This window comes from Pristiophorus japonicus, unplaced genomic scaffold, assembly GCF_044704955.1.
Source record: "Pristiophorus japonicus isolate sPriJap1 unplaced genomic scaffold, sPriJap1.hap1 HAP1_SCAFFOLD_71, whole genome shotgun sequence".
Classification (NCBI taxonomy): Eukaryota; Metazoa; Chordata; class Chondrichthyes; family Pristiophoridae; genus Pristiophorus; species Pristiophorus japonicus.
The window spans coordinates 3,455,734-3,476,591 of NW_027254624.1; the positions used below are offsets into that span (position 1 = coordinate 3,455,734).

The 20,858-nt window shown below is 42.2% G+C and overlaps 1 protein-coding gene across 1 annotated transcript; it reads left to right on the forward strand.

Moving 5' to 3' along the window:
- The first annotated feature begins 15,242 nt into the window (after positions 1–15,242).
- LOC139256329 (probable G-protein coupled receptor 139) lies at positions 15,243–20,246 on the forward strand. Its single transcript, XM_070874203.1, has 2 exons — positions 15,243–15,312; positions 19,348–20,246. Exons 1-2 carry the CDS (start codon positions 15,243–15,245, stop codon positions 20,244–20,246), a joined length of 969 nt encoding a protein of 322 aa, XP_070730304.1.
- The last annotated feature ends 612 nt before the right edge of the window (positions 20,247–20,858 follow it).

Here is a 20,858-nt window from a genome sequence, read left to right on the forward strand (position 1 = left end):
TAGCCCCTGGAGCCTGTTCCGTCATTCAAGACATATTGGGAAATCTGCTATTGGAAGGCGTATACCCGGCTTTGGCCCATAACCATTAATGCCTTTGGTTCACCGATATTTTTCTAAATTAGAATTAAAATTAGCAATTGACCGAGTACCAATTGCTGTTGGCAGAAGATAATTGCAAAGGTCGTCAATCCTTCCTGTGTAGAAGTGTTTCCTAATCTCACTCATTAAATTTTTGGCTCTAAGTTTTAGACGATGACCTTTGGCTAGACGCCCCAACAGGTGGAAATATGTTTTCTCTCTCTACCCTATCTATTTACCTTCATATCTGGAAAACGTTGATAAAATTATCCCTTTAACATCTAAATATCACGGGATACAATCACAATTTGTGTAAGCTCTATTCGGAAAGTAATAACAAGGGTCCGATTATCAATCTGGTAACGCTATGCTGCACTCCCTCCAGGATTATAAGATTCTTCCTCCGGTGTGCTGACCAGAACTGCTTAAATACGGCAGCTGTGCTCTAGCCAATAGCTGCAGAGTATCTTCTAATCCTTGAATTCCAGTCCTCGAGATCTAAAGACCATTAGGCTTGTTGATTATTTCCTGTAACTGTGCGTGGCATTTTAATGAATTATGAGAGGCTGTGAAATTGCGTGGGAGCAGCAGCGGGACCTGATGCAGGGTGGAGCATATAAAAGTAGCGCAGCAAGTGCAGGCTCGAAAGAGATAGTGGACCTGCATAGGAGCAGCAGTGGAAGCTCACGCCGGGTGGAGCATATAAAAGTAGCGTGGCAAGCGCAGGCTCCACAGAGGCAGTGGACCTTGTGTGCGAGTAGCACGGCGAGCTAAAGCAAGGCAGAGCATCTAAAAGCAAGGTTGAACAGGACACATTCGAAAGGAACGTCAGAGATTCAAAGTGACGTTGGCACAAGGGCACGAGCTGATTGAAGACTAGTGGGAGAGTGCTTTATTTTTCCTTTAAGTTATTTTTCGTCTTTAAATAAAAGTTTGTTTATAGTATTTTACTAAAGGGTGAGGCTTAGTCTTTTAAATAAAGGTTCGCTCTTAGTCTGTAAAATCAATGGATAGCAGGAATGGCATGGCCGGGCAATCTAGCGGAGTGCACATTCTGTGATTTGTGGAAAGTCATGGACGCTTCGTGCAGCATGTATGACGACAGTTGTAGTAAGTGTACCCAGCTGCAACAAATCGAGTGATGGATTACCGAGCATGAGTGGCAGCAGGAATCACGTTGTGGATCCACGAGGGTGAGACCGAAGTTCATAGAATTGTTAAAGAGGTTGTCACGCCGAAGACTAAGAGAGAGTGGACAGAGAGCAAGTGGTCGCCACCACACAATAGAAGACGAGGCAGATAGTGCAGGAGGCCCTGGAGGGCATCATGCCCACCAAACGGTATTCTCTCCTGAATACTGGTGGATGCGATTGTTCGCCTGATCAGAGCCACGTCCACGGCAGCAAGGCCAGCTCAACTACACAGGAGGAGTGGAAATAGTGTAAAGGTTGTAGGGGATGCAATAGTGAAGGGAGCAGACAGTCGATTCAGTGGACGCAGAATTGCCTCCAGGATGTATGTTGCCTCCAAATGCCAAGATCAAGGCGATCAACGAACGGTGGCTTGGCATTCTTGGGGAAGAGGGTGAACAGCCAGAGGTCTTGGTGCATATTTTTACGAGAGACATAGGTAGAAATAGGGATGAGATCCTGGAGGCAGATTTTAGGGAACTTGCAGAGAGATTAAAAGCAGCACCTCGAGGGTAGTAATCTCCAGATTACTCCCGATGCCATGTGCTAATGTGTAAAGTAATAGAAGGGTGGATGCGTGTCTGGACCGTTGGTGCTGGAGGGAGGGCTTTGGTTTCCTGAGGCATTGGGACTGTTTCTGCGGAGGCAGGACCTGCAAAAATCGGACGGATTGCCCCTCAACAGAGCTGGGACCAATATCCACGCCGGGAGCTTGCTAATGCTACTGGACAGGGTTTATACTAGCTTGGCAGTGGGATGAGACACCGAGAATGGAGTCAGTGGAGAGGGAGGAAAAACTTGATTTGGAAAACAAAAACGTAGGTCAATTAGAGGACAGAGAAAACAAAAGTGAGATTGCAGTCAACAAGGATGTCTGCCTGTATCAAATGGTATATACTTCAAAGGAAGGAGTATAGCGAATAATGCAGATGAGCTGAGAGCACAGGAAGACACTTGATGTACGATATTATAGCTAGTACAGAGACATGGCTAAAATAGTGGCCGGCATGACAGGTCAACATTCCTGGTTACAGGAATTTGAGAGGGGATAGAGAGGGAAGAAAAACAGAAGGCGGTTCGTGGTACAGATTAATTAAACTACTCCGTCTATGAGGAGGGATGATATGTTGGAGGGAACATCCAAAGAGGGATGTGGGTCGAAATGAAAAACAAAACAGGGGCAATCACACTGCTGTGAGCATAATCTACACGCTGCAAACAGTGAGTGGGAGATCGAAGAGCAAATATGTAGGCAGATTTCTGAGAAGTGTAAAATCTATAGGGCTGTAATAGTAGCGGATTACAACTATCATAATATTAACTGGCATAAAATTTGTGTGAAGTGCATAGAGCGTGCTGAATTCCTAAAATGCTTTCAAGAGTTAATTTTCAGCCTGCACGTAGTGAAATCAACTCGGGAGGCGGATGTTCTCGATTGAGTTATAGGGAATGAAGCTCAGCATCAGGAATGGGTATCAATGGGAGGGCATTCAGGCGCCACTGACCATAATTCTTTTAGATTTAATGTAGTTATGAAAAAGGACAAAGATAGACCAGGAAAGAAAGTTCAAATTCGGGAACAGCCAAATTTGCTAAGCTGAGAGTTGATTTGGCAACAATGGACTGGAAACAGCGACATGAAGGAAAATGCGTGTCTGAGCAGTGGGAGTACTTCATGGAGGAGATCTGGAGGGTTCAAACACCTTTGTGCCGTTAAAGATAATGGTTGGGACGAGCACATCCGATGTCGCCTGGATACCCAGGGCATATAAGGACGAATCAAGAAAAAAATTGAGTCTTATGCCTATAAACCCCCCTATAAACCCCCCTAGACCCTATAAACCCCACTATCAAACTGATTCCCGGGATGGCAGGACTGACATATGAAGAAAGACTGGATCAACTGGGCTTATATTCACTGGAACTTCGAAGAATGAGAGGGGATTTTCATGGAAACATATAAAATTCTGAGGGGATTGGACAGGTTAGAGGCAGGAAGAATGGTCCCGATGTTGGGGAAGTCCAGAACCAGGGTCACACAGTCTAAAGATAAGGGGTAAGCCATTTAGGACTGAGATGAGGAGAAACTTCTTCACTCAGAGAATTGTGAACCTGTGGAATTCCCTACCGCAGAGAGTTGTTGAGGCCAGTTCGTTGAATATATTCAAAAGGGAGTTAGATGTGGCCCTTACGGCTGAAGGGATCAAGGGGTATGCAGAGAAAGCAGGAATGGGGTACTGAAGTTGCAGGATCAGCCATGATCATATTGAATGGCGGTGCAGGCTCGAAGGGCAGAATGGCCTGCTCCTGCACCTATTTTCTATGTTTCTCTGTTTCGATGATTCCAGGGTCTAAATGTGCAAAATTTCTGGAGGAGTACAGAAATATAGAAACATAGAAAATAGGTGCAGGAGTAGGCCATTCGGCCCTTCCAGCCTGCACAACCATCCAATATAATCATGGCTGATCATTTTTGCCACTTTAGTACTCCATTCCTGCTTTTTCTCCAATATCCTTCATCCGTTTAGCCGTAAAGGCCACATCTCACACCATTTTGTATATATCTAGCGAATTGGCCTCAACAACTTTCAGTGGTACAGAATTCCACAGGTTCACAATTCTCTGAGTGAAGAAATTTCGACACATCTCGGTTCTAAGTGGCTTAACCCTTACCCTTAGATTGTGACCCGTGGTTCTGCATTTGCCCAAAATCGGGAACATTCTTCCTGCAACTAAACTGCCCAATCAGATCAGAATTTTATATATTACAATGAGATCCCAACTCATTCTTCAAATTACAGTGATTTTAAGCCTAGTCGATCCAGTCTTTCCTCTTATAGCAGTCCTGCCATCCGGGGAAACAGTCTGGTGAACTTTCGCTGCACTCCCGCAATAGCAAGAATGTCCTTCTTCAGATTAGGATATCTAAACTGTACACCACATTCAAGGTGCGGCCTCACCAAGGCCCTGTACAACGGTAGTGAGAACTCCCAGCTCCGATACTCAAATCCACGGGCTATGAAGATTAACATGACATTCGCCTTCTTCACCGCCTACTGTAACCGCATGCCAACTTTCAATGACTGATGTACCATGACACCCAGGTCTCGTTGCACTTCCCCTTTACCTAATCCTTTACCATTCAAACAAAATTCTCTCTTCATGTTTTTGCCACCAAAGTGGGAAACGTCACATTTATTTTCGTTATACCGCATCTGCCATGTATTTGCCCACTCACGTAATTTGTCGAATCACTTTGCAGCCTCTTATCATCCGTCTCACAGCTCACACTGCCACCCAGCTTAATGTCATCTGGAAACTTAGAGATATTACATGCAATTCCTTCGTCTAAATCATTCATGTATATTTTTAAAAACTGTGGCCGCAACATTGAACCTTGCGGTACCCGACTAGCCACAGCCTGCCATTCTGAAAAGGAGAAATTTATTCCTAATCTTTGCGTCCTATCTGCCAACCAATTATGTTCCACGTCAAGACATTACTCCCAATACCATGTGCTTTAATTTCGCACACTAATCTCTTGTGTAGGATCTTATTCACAATCCAAATACACAGCATCCACTGGTTCTCCTTTGGCCACTGTAACTTTTAAATCGGCAAAAAATTCTCGAAGATTTGTAATGCTTCATATCCCTTTCATAAATGCATGCTGACTTGGACCGATCCTGTCACTGCCTTTTAAACGCGCTGCCATTACATCTTGAATAATTCATTCCAGAATTTTTCCCACTACCAATGTCAGGCTTACTGGTCTATAAATCGCTGTTTTCTCTCTCCCTTCTTTTTAAAAATGTGGGCTTACATTAGCTGCCATCCAATGCATGGGAACTGATCCAGAGACTAGAGAAGCAAAGCATTTGTTCAATTGGTCTGCCATTTCGTTTGTCGCCATTATTAATTCACCTGATTCTGAAAAACAGTGACCTACACTGATCATTTTCTCTTCACAGAGGTTTTTGTAGTCAGTTTTCTGTTCTCTGCTAATTTTATCCTTTTTCCTCCTCTGCTGAATTCTAAGGGTCTACCAGTCCTCAGGTTTGCTGTTTTTCTGGCCAATTTATATGCCTCTTCCTTGGATTTAATACTATCTCTAATGTCTCTAGTTTGCCACGATTGAACCACCTTCGACATTTTATCTGTATGCCAGACAGGGCTGTACAATTTTTGAAGTTCATTCTAGTGTTGTTTAAATGTCTGCCATTGCTATTCCTACATCAACACTTTAAGTAACATTCGCCAGTCTATCCTACCAATTCACGTCTCATACCATTCGAAGTTACCTTTCTTTAAGTTCAGCACTCTAGTCTCTGAATTAACTGTGTCACTCTCCATCTTAATGAAGAAATCTACCATATTATGATCACTCTTCCCCAAATGGCAGCGCACAATAAAATTGCGAATTAATCATCTCTCATAACACAACACACAGTCTAGGATGGCCAGCTCTCGAGTTGTTTCCTCGATGTATTGTTCTAGAAAACCATCTCTTATACACCCCAGCCTATCCTCCTCCAACGTATTGCTACCAGTTCGGTTAGCCCAATCTATATGCAGATTAAAGTCACCCATGATAACTACTGTACCGTTATTGCACGCATCCCTAATTTCCTCTTGATTCCATCCCCAATCTCACTACTACTGGTTGGTTATGTTTTCCGTAGCTGTAACCATACAGATTCAACATTATCAATGCTAATTTACTTCCTTACAATTGCATCAGTCACCTTTTTAACCAGCAACGCAACCCCACCTCCTTTTACTTTCTGTCTATCCTTGCTGAATATTGAATACCCCTTGATTTTGAGTTCCCCGCCTTGGTCACGCTGGAGCCATATCTTCATAATCCAAAATACATCATGTCCATTAACAGCTATCTGTGCAGTTAGTTCATCCATCGTATTACGAATGCTCCTCGCATTGAGACACAGAGCCTTCAGGCTTGTATATTTAACAATCTTTGTCCTTTTAAAATTGTGTTGTCATGTGGCACTTTTTGATTTTGCCAGTGATTTCTCTGCCCTGCACTTTTCCTTATCTCCTTTCTACCTTTACTTCTGCCACTATTTTACTTCCCTCTGTCACCCTGCATAGATTTTCACCCTCCTACATATTAGTTTAAACCCTACCGAGCTGCACTAACAAACACACCACCTTGGACATTGGTTCTGTTGCTGCCCAGATGCAGAACGTCCGGTTTGTACTGGTCCCACTTTCCCCCAAAACGGTTGCAATGGCCCAGGAATTGGAATCCTCCCTCTTTCACCATTCCTCAAGCCACGTATTCGTTGTAACTATCCTGCTATTTCGAGTCTGATTAAACCGTGGCATTGTAGTAATCCTGAGAACAATCTTTGAGGACCTATATTTTAATTGAAACACCTGGACTCCCTAAATTCAGCTTGTCGGACCTCATTCAGGTTTTTACCTATATCGTTGGTACCTGTATGTCCCACGACAACTGGCTGTTCACCCTACCTCTGCAGAATGCTGTGCAGCTGCTCCGAGACATCCTTAACACTTGCACAAGGGAGGCAACATACCATCCTGCTGTCTCGATTGCCTTCGTAGAAGCGCCTATCGCTTCCTCCTACAATAGAATTCCCAACCGCTAAAGCTCTCCCACTCTTTTTCCTGCTCTCTTCTGTAGCACAGCCATCCATGGTGTCATGAATTTATCTGCTGCTGCCTTCCCCAAATGGGTCATTTCCTCCAACATTACCCAACACGGTATATCTATTTTGGAGGGGATGACCGCAGGGGACCCCTGGACTACCTTCCTTCCACTGCTCTGCCTGATGGTCACCCAATCCCTATCTGCCTATGTAACCTTTACCTGCGGTGTGACCAACGCACTAAACGTGCTATTCACGACACTTTGGAAGCTCCAAAGTGAGTCAATGCGGAACTCCAGTGCCATAATCCAGTCTTTCAGGAGCTGCCGAATGGACACACTTCCAGCACACATAGTAGGCAGGGACATTGGAAGCGTCCCTGCTTTCCTGCATTACACATGAGAAGCACGACACGCGTCTGGACTCTCTTGCCATGATGTAATCCTTAAATAAACTTAATTTGGCAAAATTGCCAAAATGTTACCTCCAAATATGAAAAGAAAACGAAAATGTTTAAATAATCACCAATCCACTAGCCAATCACTTACCCTCTAAGTTGTGACGTCAAACTTCGATTTCTTATTACTTCTTTGTTTACTTCTGTCCCTGCACCAGCACCTGTTCCCGAACTGCCGCTCCCGAACTGCTGATGGCCTTTTAAAATCCTCGTCCTCGAACTCCCGCTGCACCCGACTGCTGCTCCGACTGCCCAAACTTCAGGCCTTTTATAGGCCACGATCCTCGACCTCACGCTGCTCCCGATTACTGCGTGCAGGGGTGAAATTAAAAAGGATATTAGCTCAGTAAAGGAAGAGCATGGAATCTTCTTGGCAAGTAAAATCAAGGAAAACTCAAAGATTATTTATAAATATATTAAGAGCAGAATTACAACGAAGAAAAGTGGGGCCAATTAGAGAACATGAAGGTGATCTGTGTTTGGAGACGGAAGATGTGGGCATGGTTTTTCTTGAATGCTTTGCGTCTCTATTCACAAAGAAGCGGGGCGATGTAGACACTGCTATCGGCGGGGGCGGGGTGGGCGGGGGGAGACGTTTGAAAAAATAGATTAATAAAAATTGTGAGAGAAAAGGTATTAACTTGTTGAGCACAATTTCACGTGGATAATTCCCTTGGCCCGGATGTAATGTATCCCAGGCAATTAAGTGAAGCAAGAGAGGAAAGAGCAGAGGCTTTGACCATGATTTTCCTGTTCTCTCGGCTTTGCTTTCAGAGGACTGGAGGACTGCTAATGTGGTACCAATATTTAAGAAGCGAATAAGGGAAACGCTGAAAATTGGAGGCCAGTCAGCCTAAACTCGGCGGTGACAACCGTATTGGAAACAATTCTGAAAGACAGGTTAAATCATAATTGATAGAGGCATGGATTAATCAAGGACAATCAGCACGGATTTGTTAAGTGAAGGTCGTGTCTGACTAAACTGATTGAATTTTGTGAGGATTTAACAAGCAGGGTCGATGATGGCAGTGACTTTGGTATATTGTATTTGGATTTCCCCAAGGCTTTTGATAAGGCTCCACATAGCAGAGTGGTCTCGAATGTATAAACCTATGGGAACCAGTGCGAAGTGGCAAGTTGGATACAAAATGACTCAAAGGCAGGAATCAGTAATGGTTGATGTGTGTTTTTGTGACTGGAAAGCTGATTCCAGTGGGATTCCACAGGGCTCAGTACTAGGTCACTTGATTTTTGTGCAATACGTCAATGATCTCGACCTGAATATAGGGGGTATGATTAACAAGTGTGCAGATGGCACGAACTTCGGCTGTGTGTTCGACAACGAACAAGAAAGCTATAGACTGCAGGAAGATATCTGTCAACTAATGAGGGGGAAAAATTAACAGATGGAGTATAATGTTGGAACATGTGAGGTCATGCACTATGGCAAAAAAAAATCAGAGTGCAAGTAAATGTTTTAATGGAGAAAAAATCGAAATTGGCGCAGTAGAGCGGAACCAGTGGGTACTTGTACATGAAACACAAAACGATAATATGCAGGTACAGCAATTGATCAGGAAGGTCAATGGTATCTTGGCCTTTAATGCAAAGGGGCTGGAGTATAAAAGCAGGGGATTTTAATAAAGCTAGATAAAATATTCGTGAGGCCACACCTGGAATGCTGTGTGCAGTTTTAATTTCCATATTTACGAAAGGACATACTTGCTTTGGAGGCAGTTCAGTGAAGGTTCACTAGGTTGAGTCCGTGGACGACGGGGTTGAATTATGAGGAAAGTTTGACTAGGTTGGGTCTCTTCTCATTGGAATTCAGACGAATGTGAGGTGATCTTATCGAAACGTAAAGGATTATGATGGGGCTGGACAAGGTGGATGCAGAGAGGATGTTTCAACTGATGGGGGAGACTAGCACTTGATGGCACTATCTTTGCATAAGGGGCCGCACATTTAAATCAGAGATGAGGAGAAATTTCATCTCTCAGAAGGTTGGAAATCTGTGGAATTCGCTGCGTCGGAGAGCTGTGGAAGCGGTGACATTGAATATATTTAAAAGAGAAATAGACAGCTTCTGAAAAAACAAGAGGAGAAGTGGTCATGGGGAGTGGGCTGGCTACTGGTGCTGAGTTCATGATGAGGCAAGCCATGAACGTATTGATTGGAGGAGCAGGCTCGAAGGGCCGTATGGCCGAATTCTGTTCCTATTTCTTCTTTTCTTAAGTTCTTATAACAGTGGCAAATGGAATGTAGTCTGGAGATGTGTGTATTAATGCATTTGTGGAGAGCTAACAAGTAACACAATACACCTTAAAATGTAGGAAACTGAGAAGTGTTGAGGAACAAAGGGATCTTGGAGTGCAGGTACACAGATCCCTGAATGAATCAGGCAATGTAGTAAGGTGGTTAGGAAGGTAAACGGAATGCTTGACTTTATTAGCCGAGGCCGAGAATAAAATAACAGGGGGTTATGCTTGAACTGTCTAAAGCAATGGTTGGTCACAGATGGAGTACTGCCCATAGTTCTGGTCACCGCAATACAGGCAATATGTGATTGCTCTGGAAAGGGTTACAGACGAAATTTACGAGGATGTTGCCGGGAGTAGAGAATCTTAGGTATCTGGAGACACTGGATAGACTGGATTTGTTTTCCTTGGAACAGATGAGGCTGTGCATGCCTCATGGAGCTATACAAAATTATGAGGGGGCTGGACATATTGGATAAAAAGTACCTATTTCCCTCAGCAGTTTGGTCAACAAGCAGGGATGATACATTTTAAGTAATTGTTAGAAGATTTAGAGAGGATGTCAGGGGAAATTTCTTCACCCAGAGGGCTGTGTTGGTTTATGCCTCAGTTCCTGAAACGGCGTTAGAGGCAGAAACATTCAACACGTTAAAAAATGCATTTGAAGCGCTGCAAACTGCAGGGCTATGGACTCAGAGACGGAAACTGGGATTAGGCTGGATCGCCTCTTGTTGGCTGGCACGGACACGATGGGCCAGAGTGGCCTCCTTCCCTGCTGTAAATATTGAAGATGCTTCCATTCTACGTACGTGGAGCCTGGACACTATTATTATTTCATTGTTTTAAGCGTTTCAGCATTTAGAAAGTAGGCTATGCACAATTTTCTATTCCAAAATAGATGACCTTACAGTTGCCAACATTGAAAGCTTTTTGCAACAGTTTTGCTGACTCACTTAATCAATCAATGCATTTTTGTAATTGTATGCACTGACCACAATTCCATCAATCTTTGTGTCAGCGGCAACTTTTGATGTTTTTCTTTCTATCACATAATTTACTTCGCTAATCAATAGGGAATAGTTCAGGACCCAACTAAGATCCTGTAGGTCACCATTAGTCACATCCTGCCATTTGGAAAATCTTCCCATTGTCACCGTCTCCGTCTGCTCGGCCAATTTCCTAACAAACTAAATAATTTGCCTTCATTTCCATGGGATTCAATCTTAGTTAACAGTCAATTATAACGGACATAATCAAGTGACTTCCAGAAGTTCACATAAATAACATCCATTGACATTCCCCTATCCACTACCGAACACAACTCTTTAAAAAAATCTTCAGCTTTGTCAGGCTTGATCTACATTTTTCAAATGCACGCTGGATCTCTCTGATCAGCTAACATTGTTCAAGGTGTTCAGTCACCCCATCCTTATTTCTGGGCAATTTCCCGATACGAGGTGTTCCAAACATTTCCTGGTTTCACTTGCTCAACATTGCAAAATAACCGAGAGACCTGCGCATTTTTTACATCAAAATAAACATTTATTCATTGAGAGAATTGACAAAGTTTACAGTTAGAGCATTTTCAATGTGCTCGCTTAATTTATTTAAATCACTTGGAAAGAAACCATCTGGTCCTGCGGATCTGTTGCTCCATAGTGCCACGAGTTTCTACATTACAGCTATTTTGCTCTGTCAATTAGATTGAGTCCCTAGTTCATTACAGGATTGCTTGTAACTTCCGACATGCTATCCTCTTACTCTACTGCAAACGCTGAAGCAAAGTCGTTGTTCAACATGTCGGCCATCTTAAATGATCATTGACATAACACCGTTATCAATTTTCGAAATGCCAACATTGCTCACGAGCAGCCTCTTTTTCCCATTATCATTGTTGTAATAACGTATTTGTTTAAATTGGTAAATAGTGAGTAAACAATATAGGTAGTGTTATTTTATCAGGCTGAATGTGAACATACTTTTCTTATTTAATAATTTAAACTTTTAAGTTAAAACTGAAAGTCAGTGGCAGTTAACATTTAACAGACAATCACCTGTAATTAGGCTGAGGTTCGGGAGTTAGTTATTGTGCAAGCTGATGACAGACTAGTTGTAACTCGCATCGTTTTTGCAGGTAAATATAGAAGGGATATCTGCCAGACACTGAGCTACGTGCGCAGAGCATTGAACATTTTCGAAACGGTGTGGCATGCTCCACAATAAGGTAACATAAACTTGGTTAGACAGGAAAGTCGGTGCAACAAAACCAACTATTATATATATATCATCATCATCATCGGCAGTCCCTCGGAATCGTGGAATACTTGCTTACGCTCCTGAGGTGAGTTATTTGGTGCAGAACCGTCCAATATGAGACACAGACTCTGTCGCAGGTGGGAGCTTCACACTTCGAGGGAAGCGTTGGGTGGCATTGGTTTTGCCTCACGCTCCTTCCACTGCCTGCGGTTGACGTCTGCAGGCTCTCGGCATTGAGCTTCGAAGAGCTCAACGTCCTCGTGGATGCATTTTCTCCACCTAGGGCGGTCTTCCGCCAGGCACTCCCATATGTCAGTGGTGAAGTCGTACTTTAGCAGGGAGGAATCGAGCGTGTGCCTCTACCGGTTGTGCTGCCCACCTTTAGTTCATTTACCACGAAGAAACTCCATATAGAGTATTTGCTTGGGGCGTCTCGTGGCTGGCATGCGAACTATGTGGCCTGGAGCGAAGCTGATCGAGTGTGGCCAGTGCTTCAATCCTGGGGATGTTAGCCTGGATGCGGATACTGATGTTGTTAGCCTGGACAGTTATCAAGACGATATATATATATACAGCACCTTTAACGTCGCAAAACATTCCAAGGCGCTTCGCACCAGTGCTGTAAAAAACATTTCAAAGCTGAACCATCTAAGGAGAAATTAGTTCACCTGAACAAGACTTGGCAGTGGAGGTACGTTTGGATGAGTGGTTTAAAGGAGGAAAGAGAGAGTAAGAGGCAGTGAGGTTTGGGAAGCACTCCAGTATTCAGGGCCATGCCTGCTGAAGGCTAGGCCATCAATAGTTGAGCAATTAAAATCAGGATGCGCAAGAGGCCAGAATTAGAGGAGCTCAAATAGCTCGGGATGTGCAGCGGTGATGTGGGACTGCAGCAGATTACAGAAATAGTGAGGGGCAATGCGATGGAAGGATTAGAAAAAAATGAGAATATTAAAATTGAGGCGTTGCTTGATCGTGGGGCAATTTATGTCAGGGAGAACACTGGTGATGAATGAACCGAACGTGGTGCGGGTGAGAACACGGGCAGCAGACTTCTGGATGACCTCAAGCTTATGTAGGGTAGGACGTGGGAGGTCAACAAGAGTGCTTTGTAGCAGTCAAGTCCAGAAGTAAATAAAGCATGGATGAGGGTTTCATTAGCAGATGAGTTGAGGCAGGGATGAATTTGGCGATGGAAATTTCAAAGTTGGTGTCCAATAGGGCACCAAAGTTGCAAACAATCTGGTTGAGCCTCAGCTGGATGTAAAGGAGAGGAATGCAGTCGGTAGAATATATGGATAGCAGTCTTTTGGCACTGATCCTTCCCTAATGATGTTATATATGTGTAATAGTGCTTGTGGTATCCCGTCGATAACTTGATTCAGTACGCACCTTTTATAAAGTGATTCGTTTATAAATTATTTGCACCTTTTTGTCTTCACTGTCTTTGGGTTGCAGTGGATCTGACAATCAGGTACTGCGCATAACTGACGTCCGATTTAATACCGCCAAATTTGCGCCACAGCCCGTGATTTATTTTCATCCTAAATTATACCAGTTTTCATGTTTACATGTTTAGAAATGAAGGACGCTTAGCAGGTGAAATATTTAATGTTTGAAACTACAACGCGCCTGACACCGTGTTAAATTAGTTAACGTTAGTGAATGAGCACCAGGAGCCAAATACAGCCAGTTTGGTATGTGCAAAAAATGTTTGTAAGAAGAACGTGCGATTTCCACAGTTGCAAGTAGGTGCAAGACTTGAGATACAGCTAGGGGCTTAGGACTAATGGGCTACGAGAATGAAAAGGACTGCGTCCAAAAGCCTGGCGCAGGTGAAAATGGTTGAATATCCCTCTATGTAAATCTATGCGACTACAGTCTGAATGTGCATAAGCATGTATCAATTTTTTATTTTACAATGCAAAGGTGACGGTGTTGAACATCTATGAATCCATATCCACCTAATTAGGTGCAAATGTAAGTTGTGAGCAGGATGCAACGAGGTATCAAGTGGACTTAGAAAGACTAGCCGAATTGGCAACAACTTGGTAAATGGAAGGTAACATGAAGACATCTATGTTTCCTCTTTGGTAGGAAAAATAAAAAAGCAGAGTATATTTGAAATGGTGAGAGAAATGCGAAAATGGTGGTGTCCAGAGGAACCTGGGTGTTCTTGTACACGAAGCGCTGTTCGTTAACATACAAGTACAGAAAGCTATTAAGAAAGCAAATGGTGTGTTGGCCTTAAATTCAAGTGGATTTGAGAAGGATAACATTTCTATAGAGGAGGTGCCTAGTCCTGGGATGGGGTCAGTTGTCCAATGATGAGTAATTGAGTAGACTAGTGCTATATTCTCTAGATTTTAGAAGAAAGGGTGCAGATATCATTGAATATACAAAATTCGTAAAGGGAAAATGTCAGGAGGCCGTACCCTCTGGCTGGGGTGTCCAGAACCAAGGGACATAGTCTCAAAATGAAGGCATGGCCAGTTAGGACAGAAATGAGAACGAACTTGTTCATTCAGAAAGTGATGAATCTTTGGAATTCTGTCCCCCAGATGAGAATGGACGCGCCTTCTTTGAGTATATTCGCGGTGGATGTTGGTCGATTATTGAATCTTAGGCGAATCATGGGATATGATGACAGTGCTGCAAACAAGAGTTGAGGTAGAAGATCACCCATTACTTTCTTTTATTGCAGAGCAGGCTGGAGGGGGCCGAATGGCCTATTCTGTTCCTAATTATTATCATGTTCTTATTCACTTCTCACGTTTAAAAATGGGGATGCCAGCAAGAGACACGGCGAATATCATAAGCTTGTGAATTCTTTTTTTGAAAACAAAAATATTTGGAAAAGCCGAGTTCTTCTTTGATACTTTGTATGACAAGATATGAATTGACATATCTATTTGCATTGCAAACTTCCACGGTACTGACTTTGCATGTCTCGAGTCTATGCACAATGTTTTGAGTGCAAATTCTGGAAGAGTTAATACAGAATTGACATAACAGCCCATTTGGCAATTTAAAAGCATCATATAAATAAGAATTCTCCTGTAACACAACACTGGTGTTTCGGGAAAACAGTTGTATTTTTATTTATTGTGAATAAATAGGAAACAATATGTTATCGTATGTGTCTGAATACTCATAAAGCTATTTGTATTGCTCAATAAAAGTGGAACATTAAGTGGTTAATGAATCTAGTTGTTCGAGCCAATGTAACTAACATAACGTGTGGCACATTCCCGCGAATTAGCTGCATGGAAGTTCTCTCGTATATCAGTCAATTTCCTTTGAACTAATCTTAATATTTGATCATTTGCAGCCTTCTGATTAGCAGCACAGATATCGCTGTTTCTCGCGGAAAATGGGATATCCACTGATATATCGAATCGAACGAATCTACTACCCTATGCTTGCAGTCTTTGGTGTCACCGGTAAGATATTACATCCAGTTAGTCATATTGTAACGCCCTATGTGAGGATTACTGTTCCTGTAGGGTGGCCAGCCCAGCGACACCTTTGTTCCAAATTCTTTTCCGTACAGCTTACATTGAACTGGATCATCGAAATGTACAGGCCAATAAATCCATCTCGGGCAGTGGTTCAAAACAGGTGGTCGAGGATCGGGTGCCCGCTGGTGGCAGCATCAGCTATTCGGTCCCACGTGCAGTGAAAGTTACTGAATGACCGGCGCTGTCTATAACGGGTGCACGATCCGTTACCACCCATTTTGCGAATCGCCCCAGAGCCATTTCTAGAATCAAATGCACTTCTTTGTCGAAAGGTTAACGTTTGTTGAGTATTTGGCAGAAGCAATATTGCCGAATTAGCCTAATCTCATGTGCATTGTGGAATTTTCCATCTCAAATAGACATGGACATCTGATCAGAAATAGTACAGAAACGCTTTGGGACATGTTGGTTTACTGTAATGATTCTAATTATGTTGTACATGCGAGGACGATTGGGGACAAGGGGGTAGCAATTAACATTGCAGCAGAAAGTAGGTTCCAGGTTCCTAACTCATAAGGTTCACTTTGTTCATCAGTTAATTTGTCTCTGCATAAAAGTGCGATGTTACATATATTCGCTATAGTCGCATCCTGCTCTTCACTTGCTCAGTTAAAGTCTTTGAAGGTGAAATTGTCACCAATATTCAAGTTGCACTGAATCGTATCACAATGATACAAATCTGATTCTAGAACTTGATGGAAGATTAACCTCATAGACCCCATTCCAGTTGTGTTCACATATTTCTTCATTAACATGACAGCTTGTTATATAATTAATTGTGTTGCCCCCGGGCTGTAAAATCCACTCCCTTGTTCCTGCCCTGAGGTACCATGGAACGACTGAGTCGCCCTGCTGCGAGTACTGCGTGGAATATGTGGTATTGGCCTGGAATTTGTGGTGACTAAGATGGCGAACTAAAATCGTCCACAGTTATTAGCCCTTTCAACCTGACCACTTGATCATGATTAAGGGCCTATGCATCAAACAAGAAAATCCTGAATTTGTAGTCACATATTCACTATTTGACACAGGCATTGCTGAGCCCCGCCCCTTCTCCACCTCCATTAGCCTGGTTTCACTGTAAGCAGGGAAAGTCCAACTAACCAAAACTTGTCTTTTCTGTGTAATCTCGCTGTTAAACGAAAGATTACCATATAGCCTTGTTGCAATAAGGTAACTGGGGTGTAATCGCCTATTGCCAGCTAAAGAAAAGTTATGCTCTTGGAAAATTAATTTGGATTTGAAGTGTGATCAAAGTTTTGCATAACAATGAAAATAACAATTATTATTCAACTTAAAAATATATATTTTTTAAATTATTGCTAGTATTTATATCAGTTTTACCTTGTCCCATGCGAGAACCTCAATATTTATTCTGCTGCCAACAACATTTTTAAACAGTCTGAATAAAAGCAAAATCGCCACATCCTGTTTGCTGGTCGGTGAGAATTATGGATTTTGATTGTCTGCGCAGACAGATTGTTGATGTCACGACAGTTCTCATTTGGGTGTTCCCAGCATTCTGCACTGCTCTGAATTGCACGTCATCAGAGAGATCGCAAGATGGTTTTGTGCAGCTGTCTTCGGGACCAACAATGATTGCCTTTGCTTCGGTGTTGACTGTATATTCCAGACCAATTCTTTACCTGAAGAAGAAATAGTGCAGTTCAACCATATAGATGCACGTAAAGTTAGCAACCAACACAAAACTCCACGAAAATAATGTTATTTAAGTTAATTGAGCTGGAAAAGCGATAGGTTAGCGCCTCCTGTCAGGAAGCTAATTGTTTAGTGATTGGTTGCGGTGAATGCAGCAACACCCGCAAACCTCGGTGCCGAATTAGCACTTGCGCTAACGCATCGTACCTGTGCCTCTGGTAATTCGAAGATTGTGATGTCATAAAGTGCGCAGTGCTCCATTAGTGCCCTGGATAGAACATTGACTCGCGCACCCTGCAGTATCAATGCACTCCGAAGTTGACAGCGAGAGGATGCGTTACAAATCCGGCTGGCCAATTGGCGAGCAGTAATTAAAGGATCTGCTGTTCAGCTCAACTACACTTTATTATTTGCACTCGTCTGGTGCCTGTGCAAAGTTTTTCCTGTCTCAGTCGTGCAAGGTGTCCAAGCCCTTCACTTTGTAGAAGTGTTCACGACGATAATGTGAGTCATGCCGGTCGCCTTCAAAACAGAGCTGGCGGACAACTAGCTGATGCAACATCATTGGGCTTTCCATTATGCGTTGTACACAGCTTCACATGCCGTTAGCACTGTGCTCGTCATGGTTTAGTGTTCTTTGCTGCCTCCCCTCTCTCGCACGTTATAACCCTAAGAGAAGATTGGTGCTTGAATTTGCACTCTACTTTCCACTTGGTCTGCCAAAACTAAATACCGCTTAGAGCGATTGATTTGCGTCGAGTACAAATTTTTCCACTTTTTAATATTTAACGCCCAACTGCGGCATTACCGAATTTCTAGAGGATTAATAACTCCGCAGATTTGTATATTGGGCCTTGCACATGATTATTGCTACGGGGCTGAAATGCAAAGTCGACTGCCGTGGAAATCAGATGATGCGGATCAGAAACCCGATATTCGCACGGCTGATCTTCCTTTTTATTTGTACTGCTATTATTTCACTTTTAACGTGACATCTCAACTCATAATTTCATGATAATATTTTATTTCCTTTTTGATATAATGTCTTAAATCAATAGTTGATATTTCCATAATTTCATCATTTTATGTTCTAATTATTTTAAGTACCTGTTGCTTTTATATTTCTATTTCATTGCAATCTCTCAAGTCAATATGCTACTTCTGTTTTACTGTGTGTTTTACTTTAATGAATGAATCCCTGAATTTACTGCATATATTTGTGATATTTATTGTACTTTCCAAAACCATTACAGGTATTCGTGTTTCAGTTGTCTCCTTACTGTGAGCTGCTAAATCTTTCTTGGATTTATTTATTTTAGTGTTCTTCACTGTCCTCTCAATTCAATGACGTTTGAATACACCTCATATAAACCCTCTTATCGTCAACGATCTGAGTTGGGTCTGCAGTCCAGACTTTATCTCCTCTCCTGTACATGAACGTGCACGCCCGACTGATATTTTGCAGCACTTTATCCTGGATTCTTCCTAATTTGCACTTTTTAAACTTCCCGGTATATGATCTCACAATTCCACGTTATCTCTCTTGCTTTTAACATAACTCCTTATCTCAAATTAGCATTTGTACAGCTGTTTTATTTCACACTGTACATGCAACTTCCAAAATCATTATCATTATATTCCGAGCATAAATATTCAATTTGTCATTGATTGTCTACAGTTGACTCTTACGTTATGTTCATCACTGAATCCCCTCTTGCATTGTGATACTTTATATCTTCCATTTAGAGTAATCTCATAAACCTTAATGATTGTCCGACTGTTAAAGGAGTTGCCTTTCTTGAAACCTGGCGATTCGTTATTCAATTATATTGTGTCATTTCATCCGCCAACAAGATTATTTTAGAGGTCATTACTGATTTGTGGTTTTACCTTAATTCACAAAGCTAGTCATGGAAAAAATATTGTATAAGCCACTCAAATTATTATGGCTCTCTAAATTTTATTGCATAGCTCATCACTGTGAACTTTCCATTCTTTACATGTTTTATTTATTTTTAATATTTCAATCCATTTGAATCCAACCTTTCTTAGTCTCCAATGAATTTCACCATGCTCTTCTATGCGGCTCATTGAAAAATGCATTATATAAATTTCTCTATTTTGTGGTTGTCCAAATTTGCTATTATTTTCATAATATGAAACATGCGTGGGCTACGAGCGAAATAGTCATTTACCAACGGCACAGACCAAAAACCTAGCAGCAATTGACACGTGATTGTGGTAAACAGAACATATTGGCAGAGTCTAAACTAAATTTTGTATTCCTATTTCTTCAAGTTAACATGGTGGCGATTGTGATACTCTCCCGCGGAAAGTGTGGTCTCTCCAAATGCATCACTCGCTATCTGGTGGGAATGGCAGCGGCCGATCTATTTGTTGTTGTCACTGATGTAATTCTGAATCGCATTAATATTATGTATTTTCCTGTTAATTTCTTGTCCATCACTCCTGTATGCTCTGTGTTGGTTTTGTTGTGCATTGCATCCATTGATTGTTCGGTATGGTTTACGGTTGCTTTCACCTTTGATCGCTTTATAGCCATTTGCTGTCAGAAGCTCAGAACGAAATATTGCACGCAGAGAACTGCGACTGTGGTTTTAGGAGCCGTGTGCGTGGTTAGCCCTATTAGATGTATCCCCTTTTACTTTACATTCCAGCCTAAAATTATAATTGACCAAGTTCCCTGGTTTTGTTTTTCGAATGAAAGCTTCTATAATTCGCCTTTTTGGAGCGCATATGAGTGGATTGATAGTATTATAACCCCTTTAGTACCGATCTGTTTAATAGTTTCGTTCAATGCACTAACGGTTAGACACATTATAGCGGCAAATAGAATCCGCAGGGGTCTCCGGAACAATGGTCAGGATCAGAATGACCAAAAGATGGAGAACCGGAAAAAATCCATGATATTGCTGTTCACTCTATCTGGTAATTTCATACTTTTGTGGATGATATATGTAGTGTATTCGCTAAATTGGTTAGTGGAAAACTATAATTATATCGACAAATACGTCAATACTCCGCTGTATCGGGTTCAGCAGGTAGGATTCATGCTGCAGCTTCTTTCTGCTTGTACAAACACGTGTATCTATGGATTAACCCAGACTAAATTCAGAGAGGAGTTGAAGAGTGGGATGAAATATCTGTTTACTCTAAATGGAAAATTACTTAAATAAAAGCATCAAAAGCAATATTTTTTCAATCAAGGTCACTTTTATTTTATTTGGAATGGCTGCTTGGGTAAGTAATAGGCCCGAGGATGAATGATGGATATGAGCTTTTTTTAAATTCAAGCACACTGGTGGATTTCAATCGATAGACTTTTCCTCCCACCAACATTACTGCTACCCATTGGTGTTGTCAGAAACCAGCTAATCTGAATATTTATTGATCTACTGCAACATGTGGACAGGAGTTGTGGGTTTACTGAATGTAAACTGGGAGAATTTGACAAGGAAAAAGAGAGAAATAAGTATGTCGACGAAGGAATTGCTGACACAGGAAGCAGATTAATAATATTTTAGTATGCAGGATGTGGCGTGCGTTCGGGCCACCTCCTTCAAGTCGACATGGCACTAGAGTCTCAAAACTCATTTAATCAGCTGATTAAATTGCCAAGGCAGATCGTGATGTAGCACTCTGTCAGGAGCGCTCTAGGGCCCCACTTTACTAACTGAAGTTCCGCCTTATGACAGAGGACCTGAAATGTGTATGTAATCGTGCCTGGTCCCGATACATGAATTGGCGTCTTCACTTCGAACACTGAGCTGCGTAGCTTCAGTCTCAGT

Coding starts and splice junctions, on each gene's coding strand:
- LOC139256329 (XM_070874203.1), top strand. CDS start 15,243: ATGGGATATCCACTGATATATCGAATCGAACGAATCTACTACCCTATG. Junction 15,313..19,347: donor TGCAGTCTTTGGTGTCACCG/GTAAGATATTAC, acceptor TATTTCTTCAAG/TTAACATGGTGGCGATTGTG.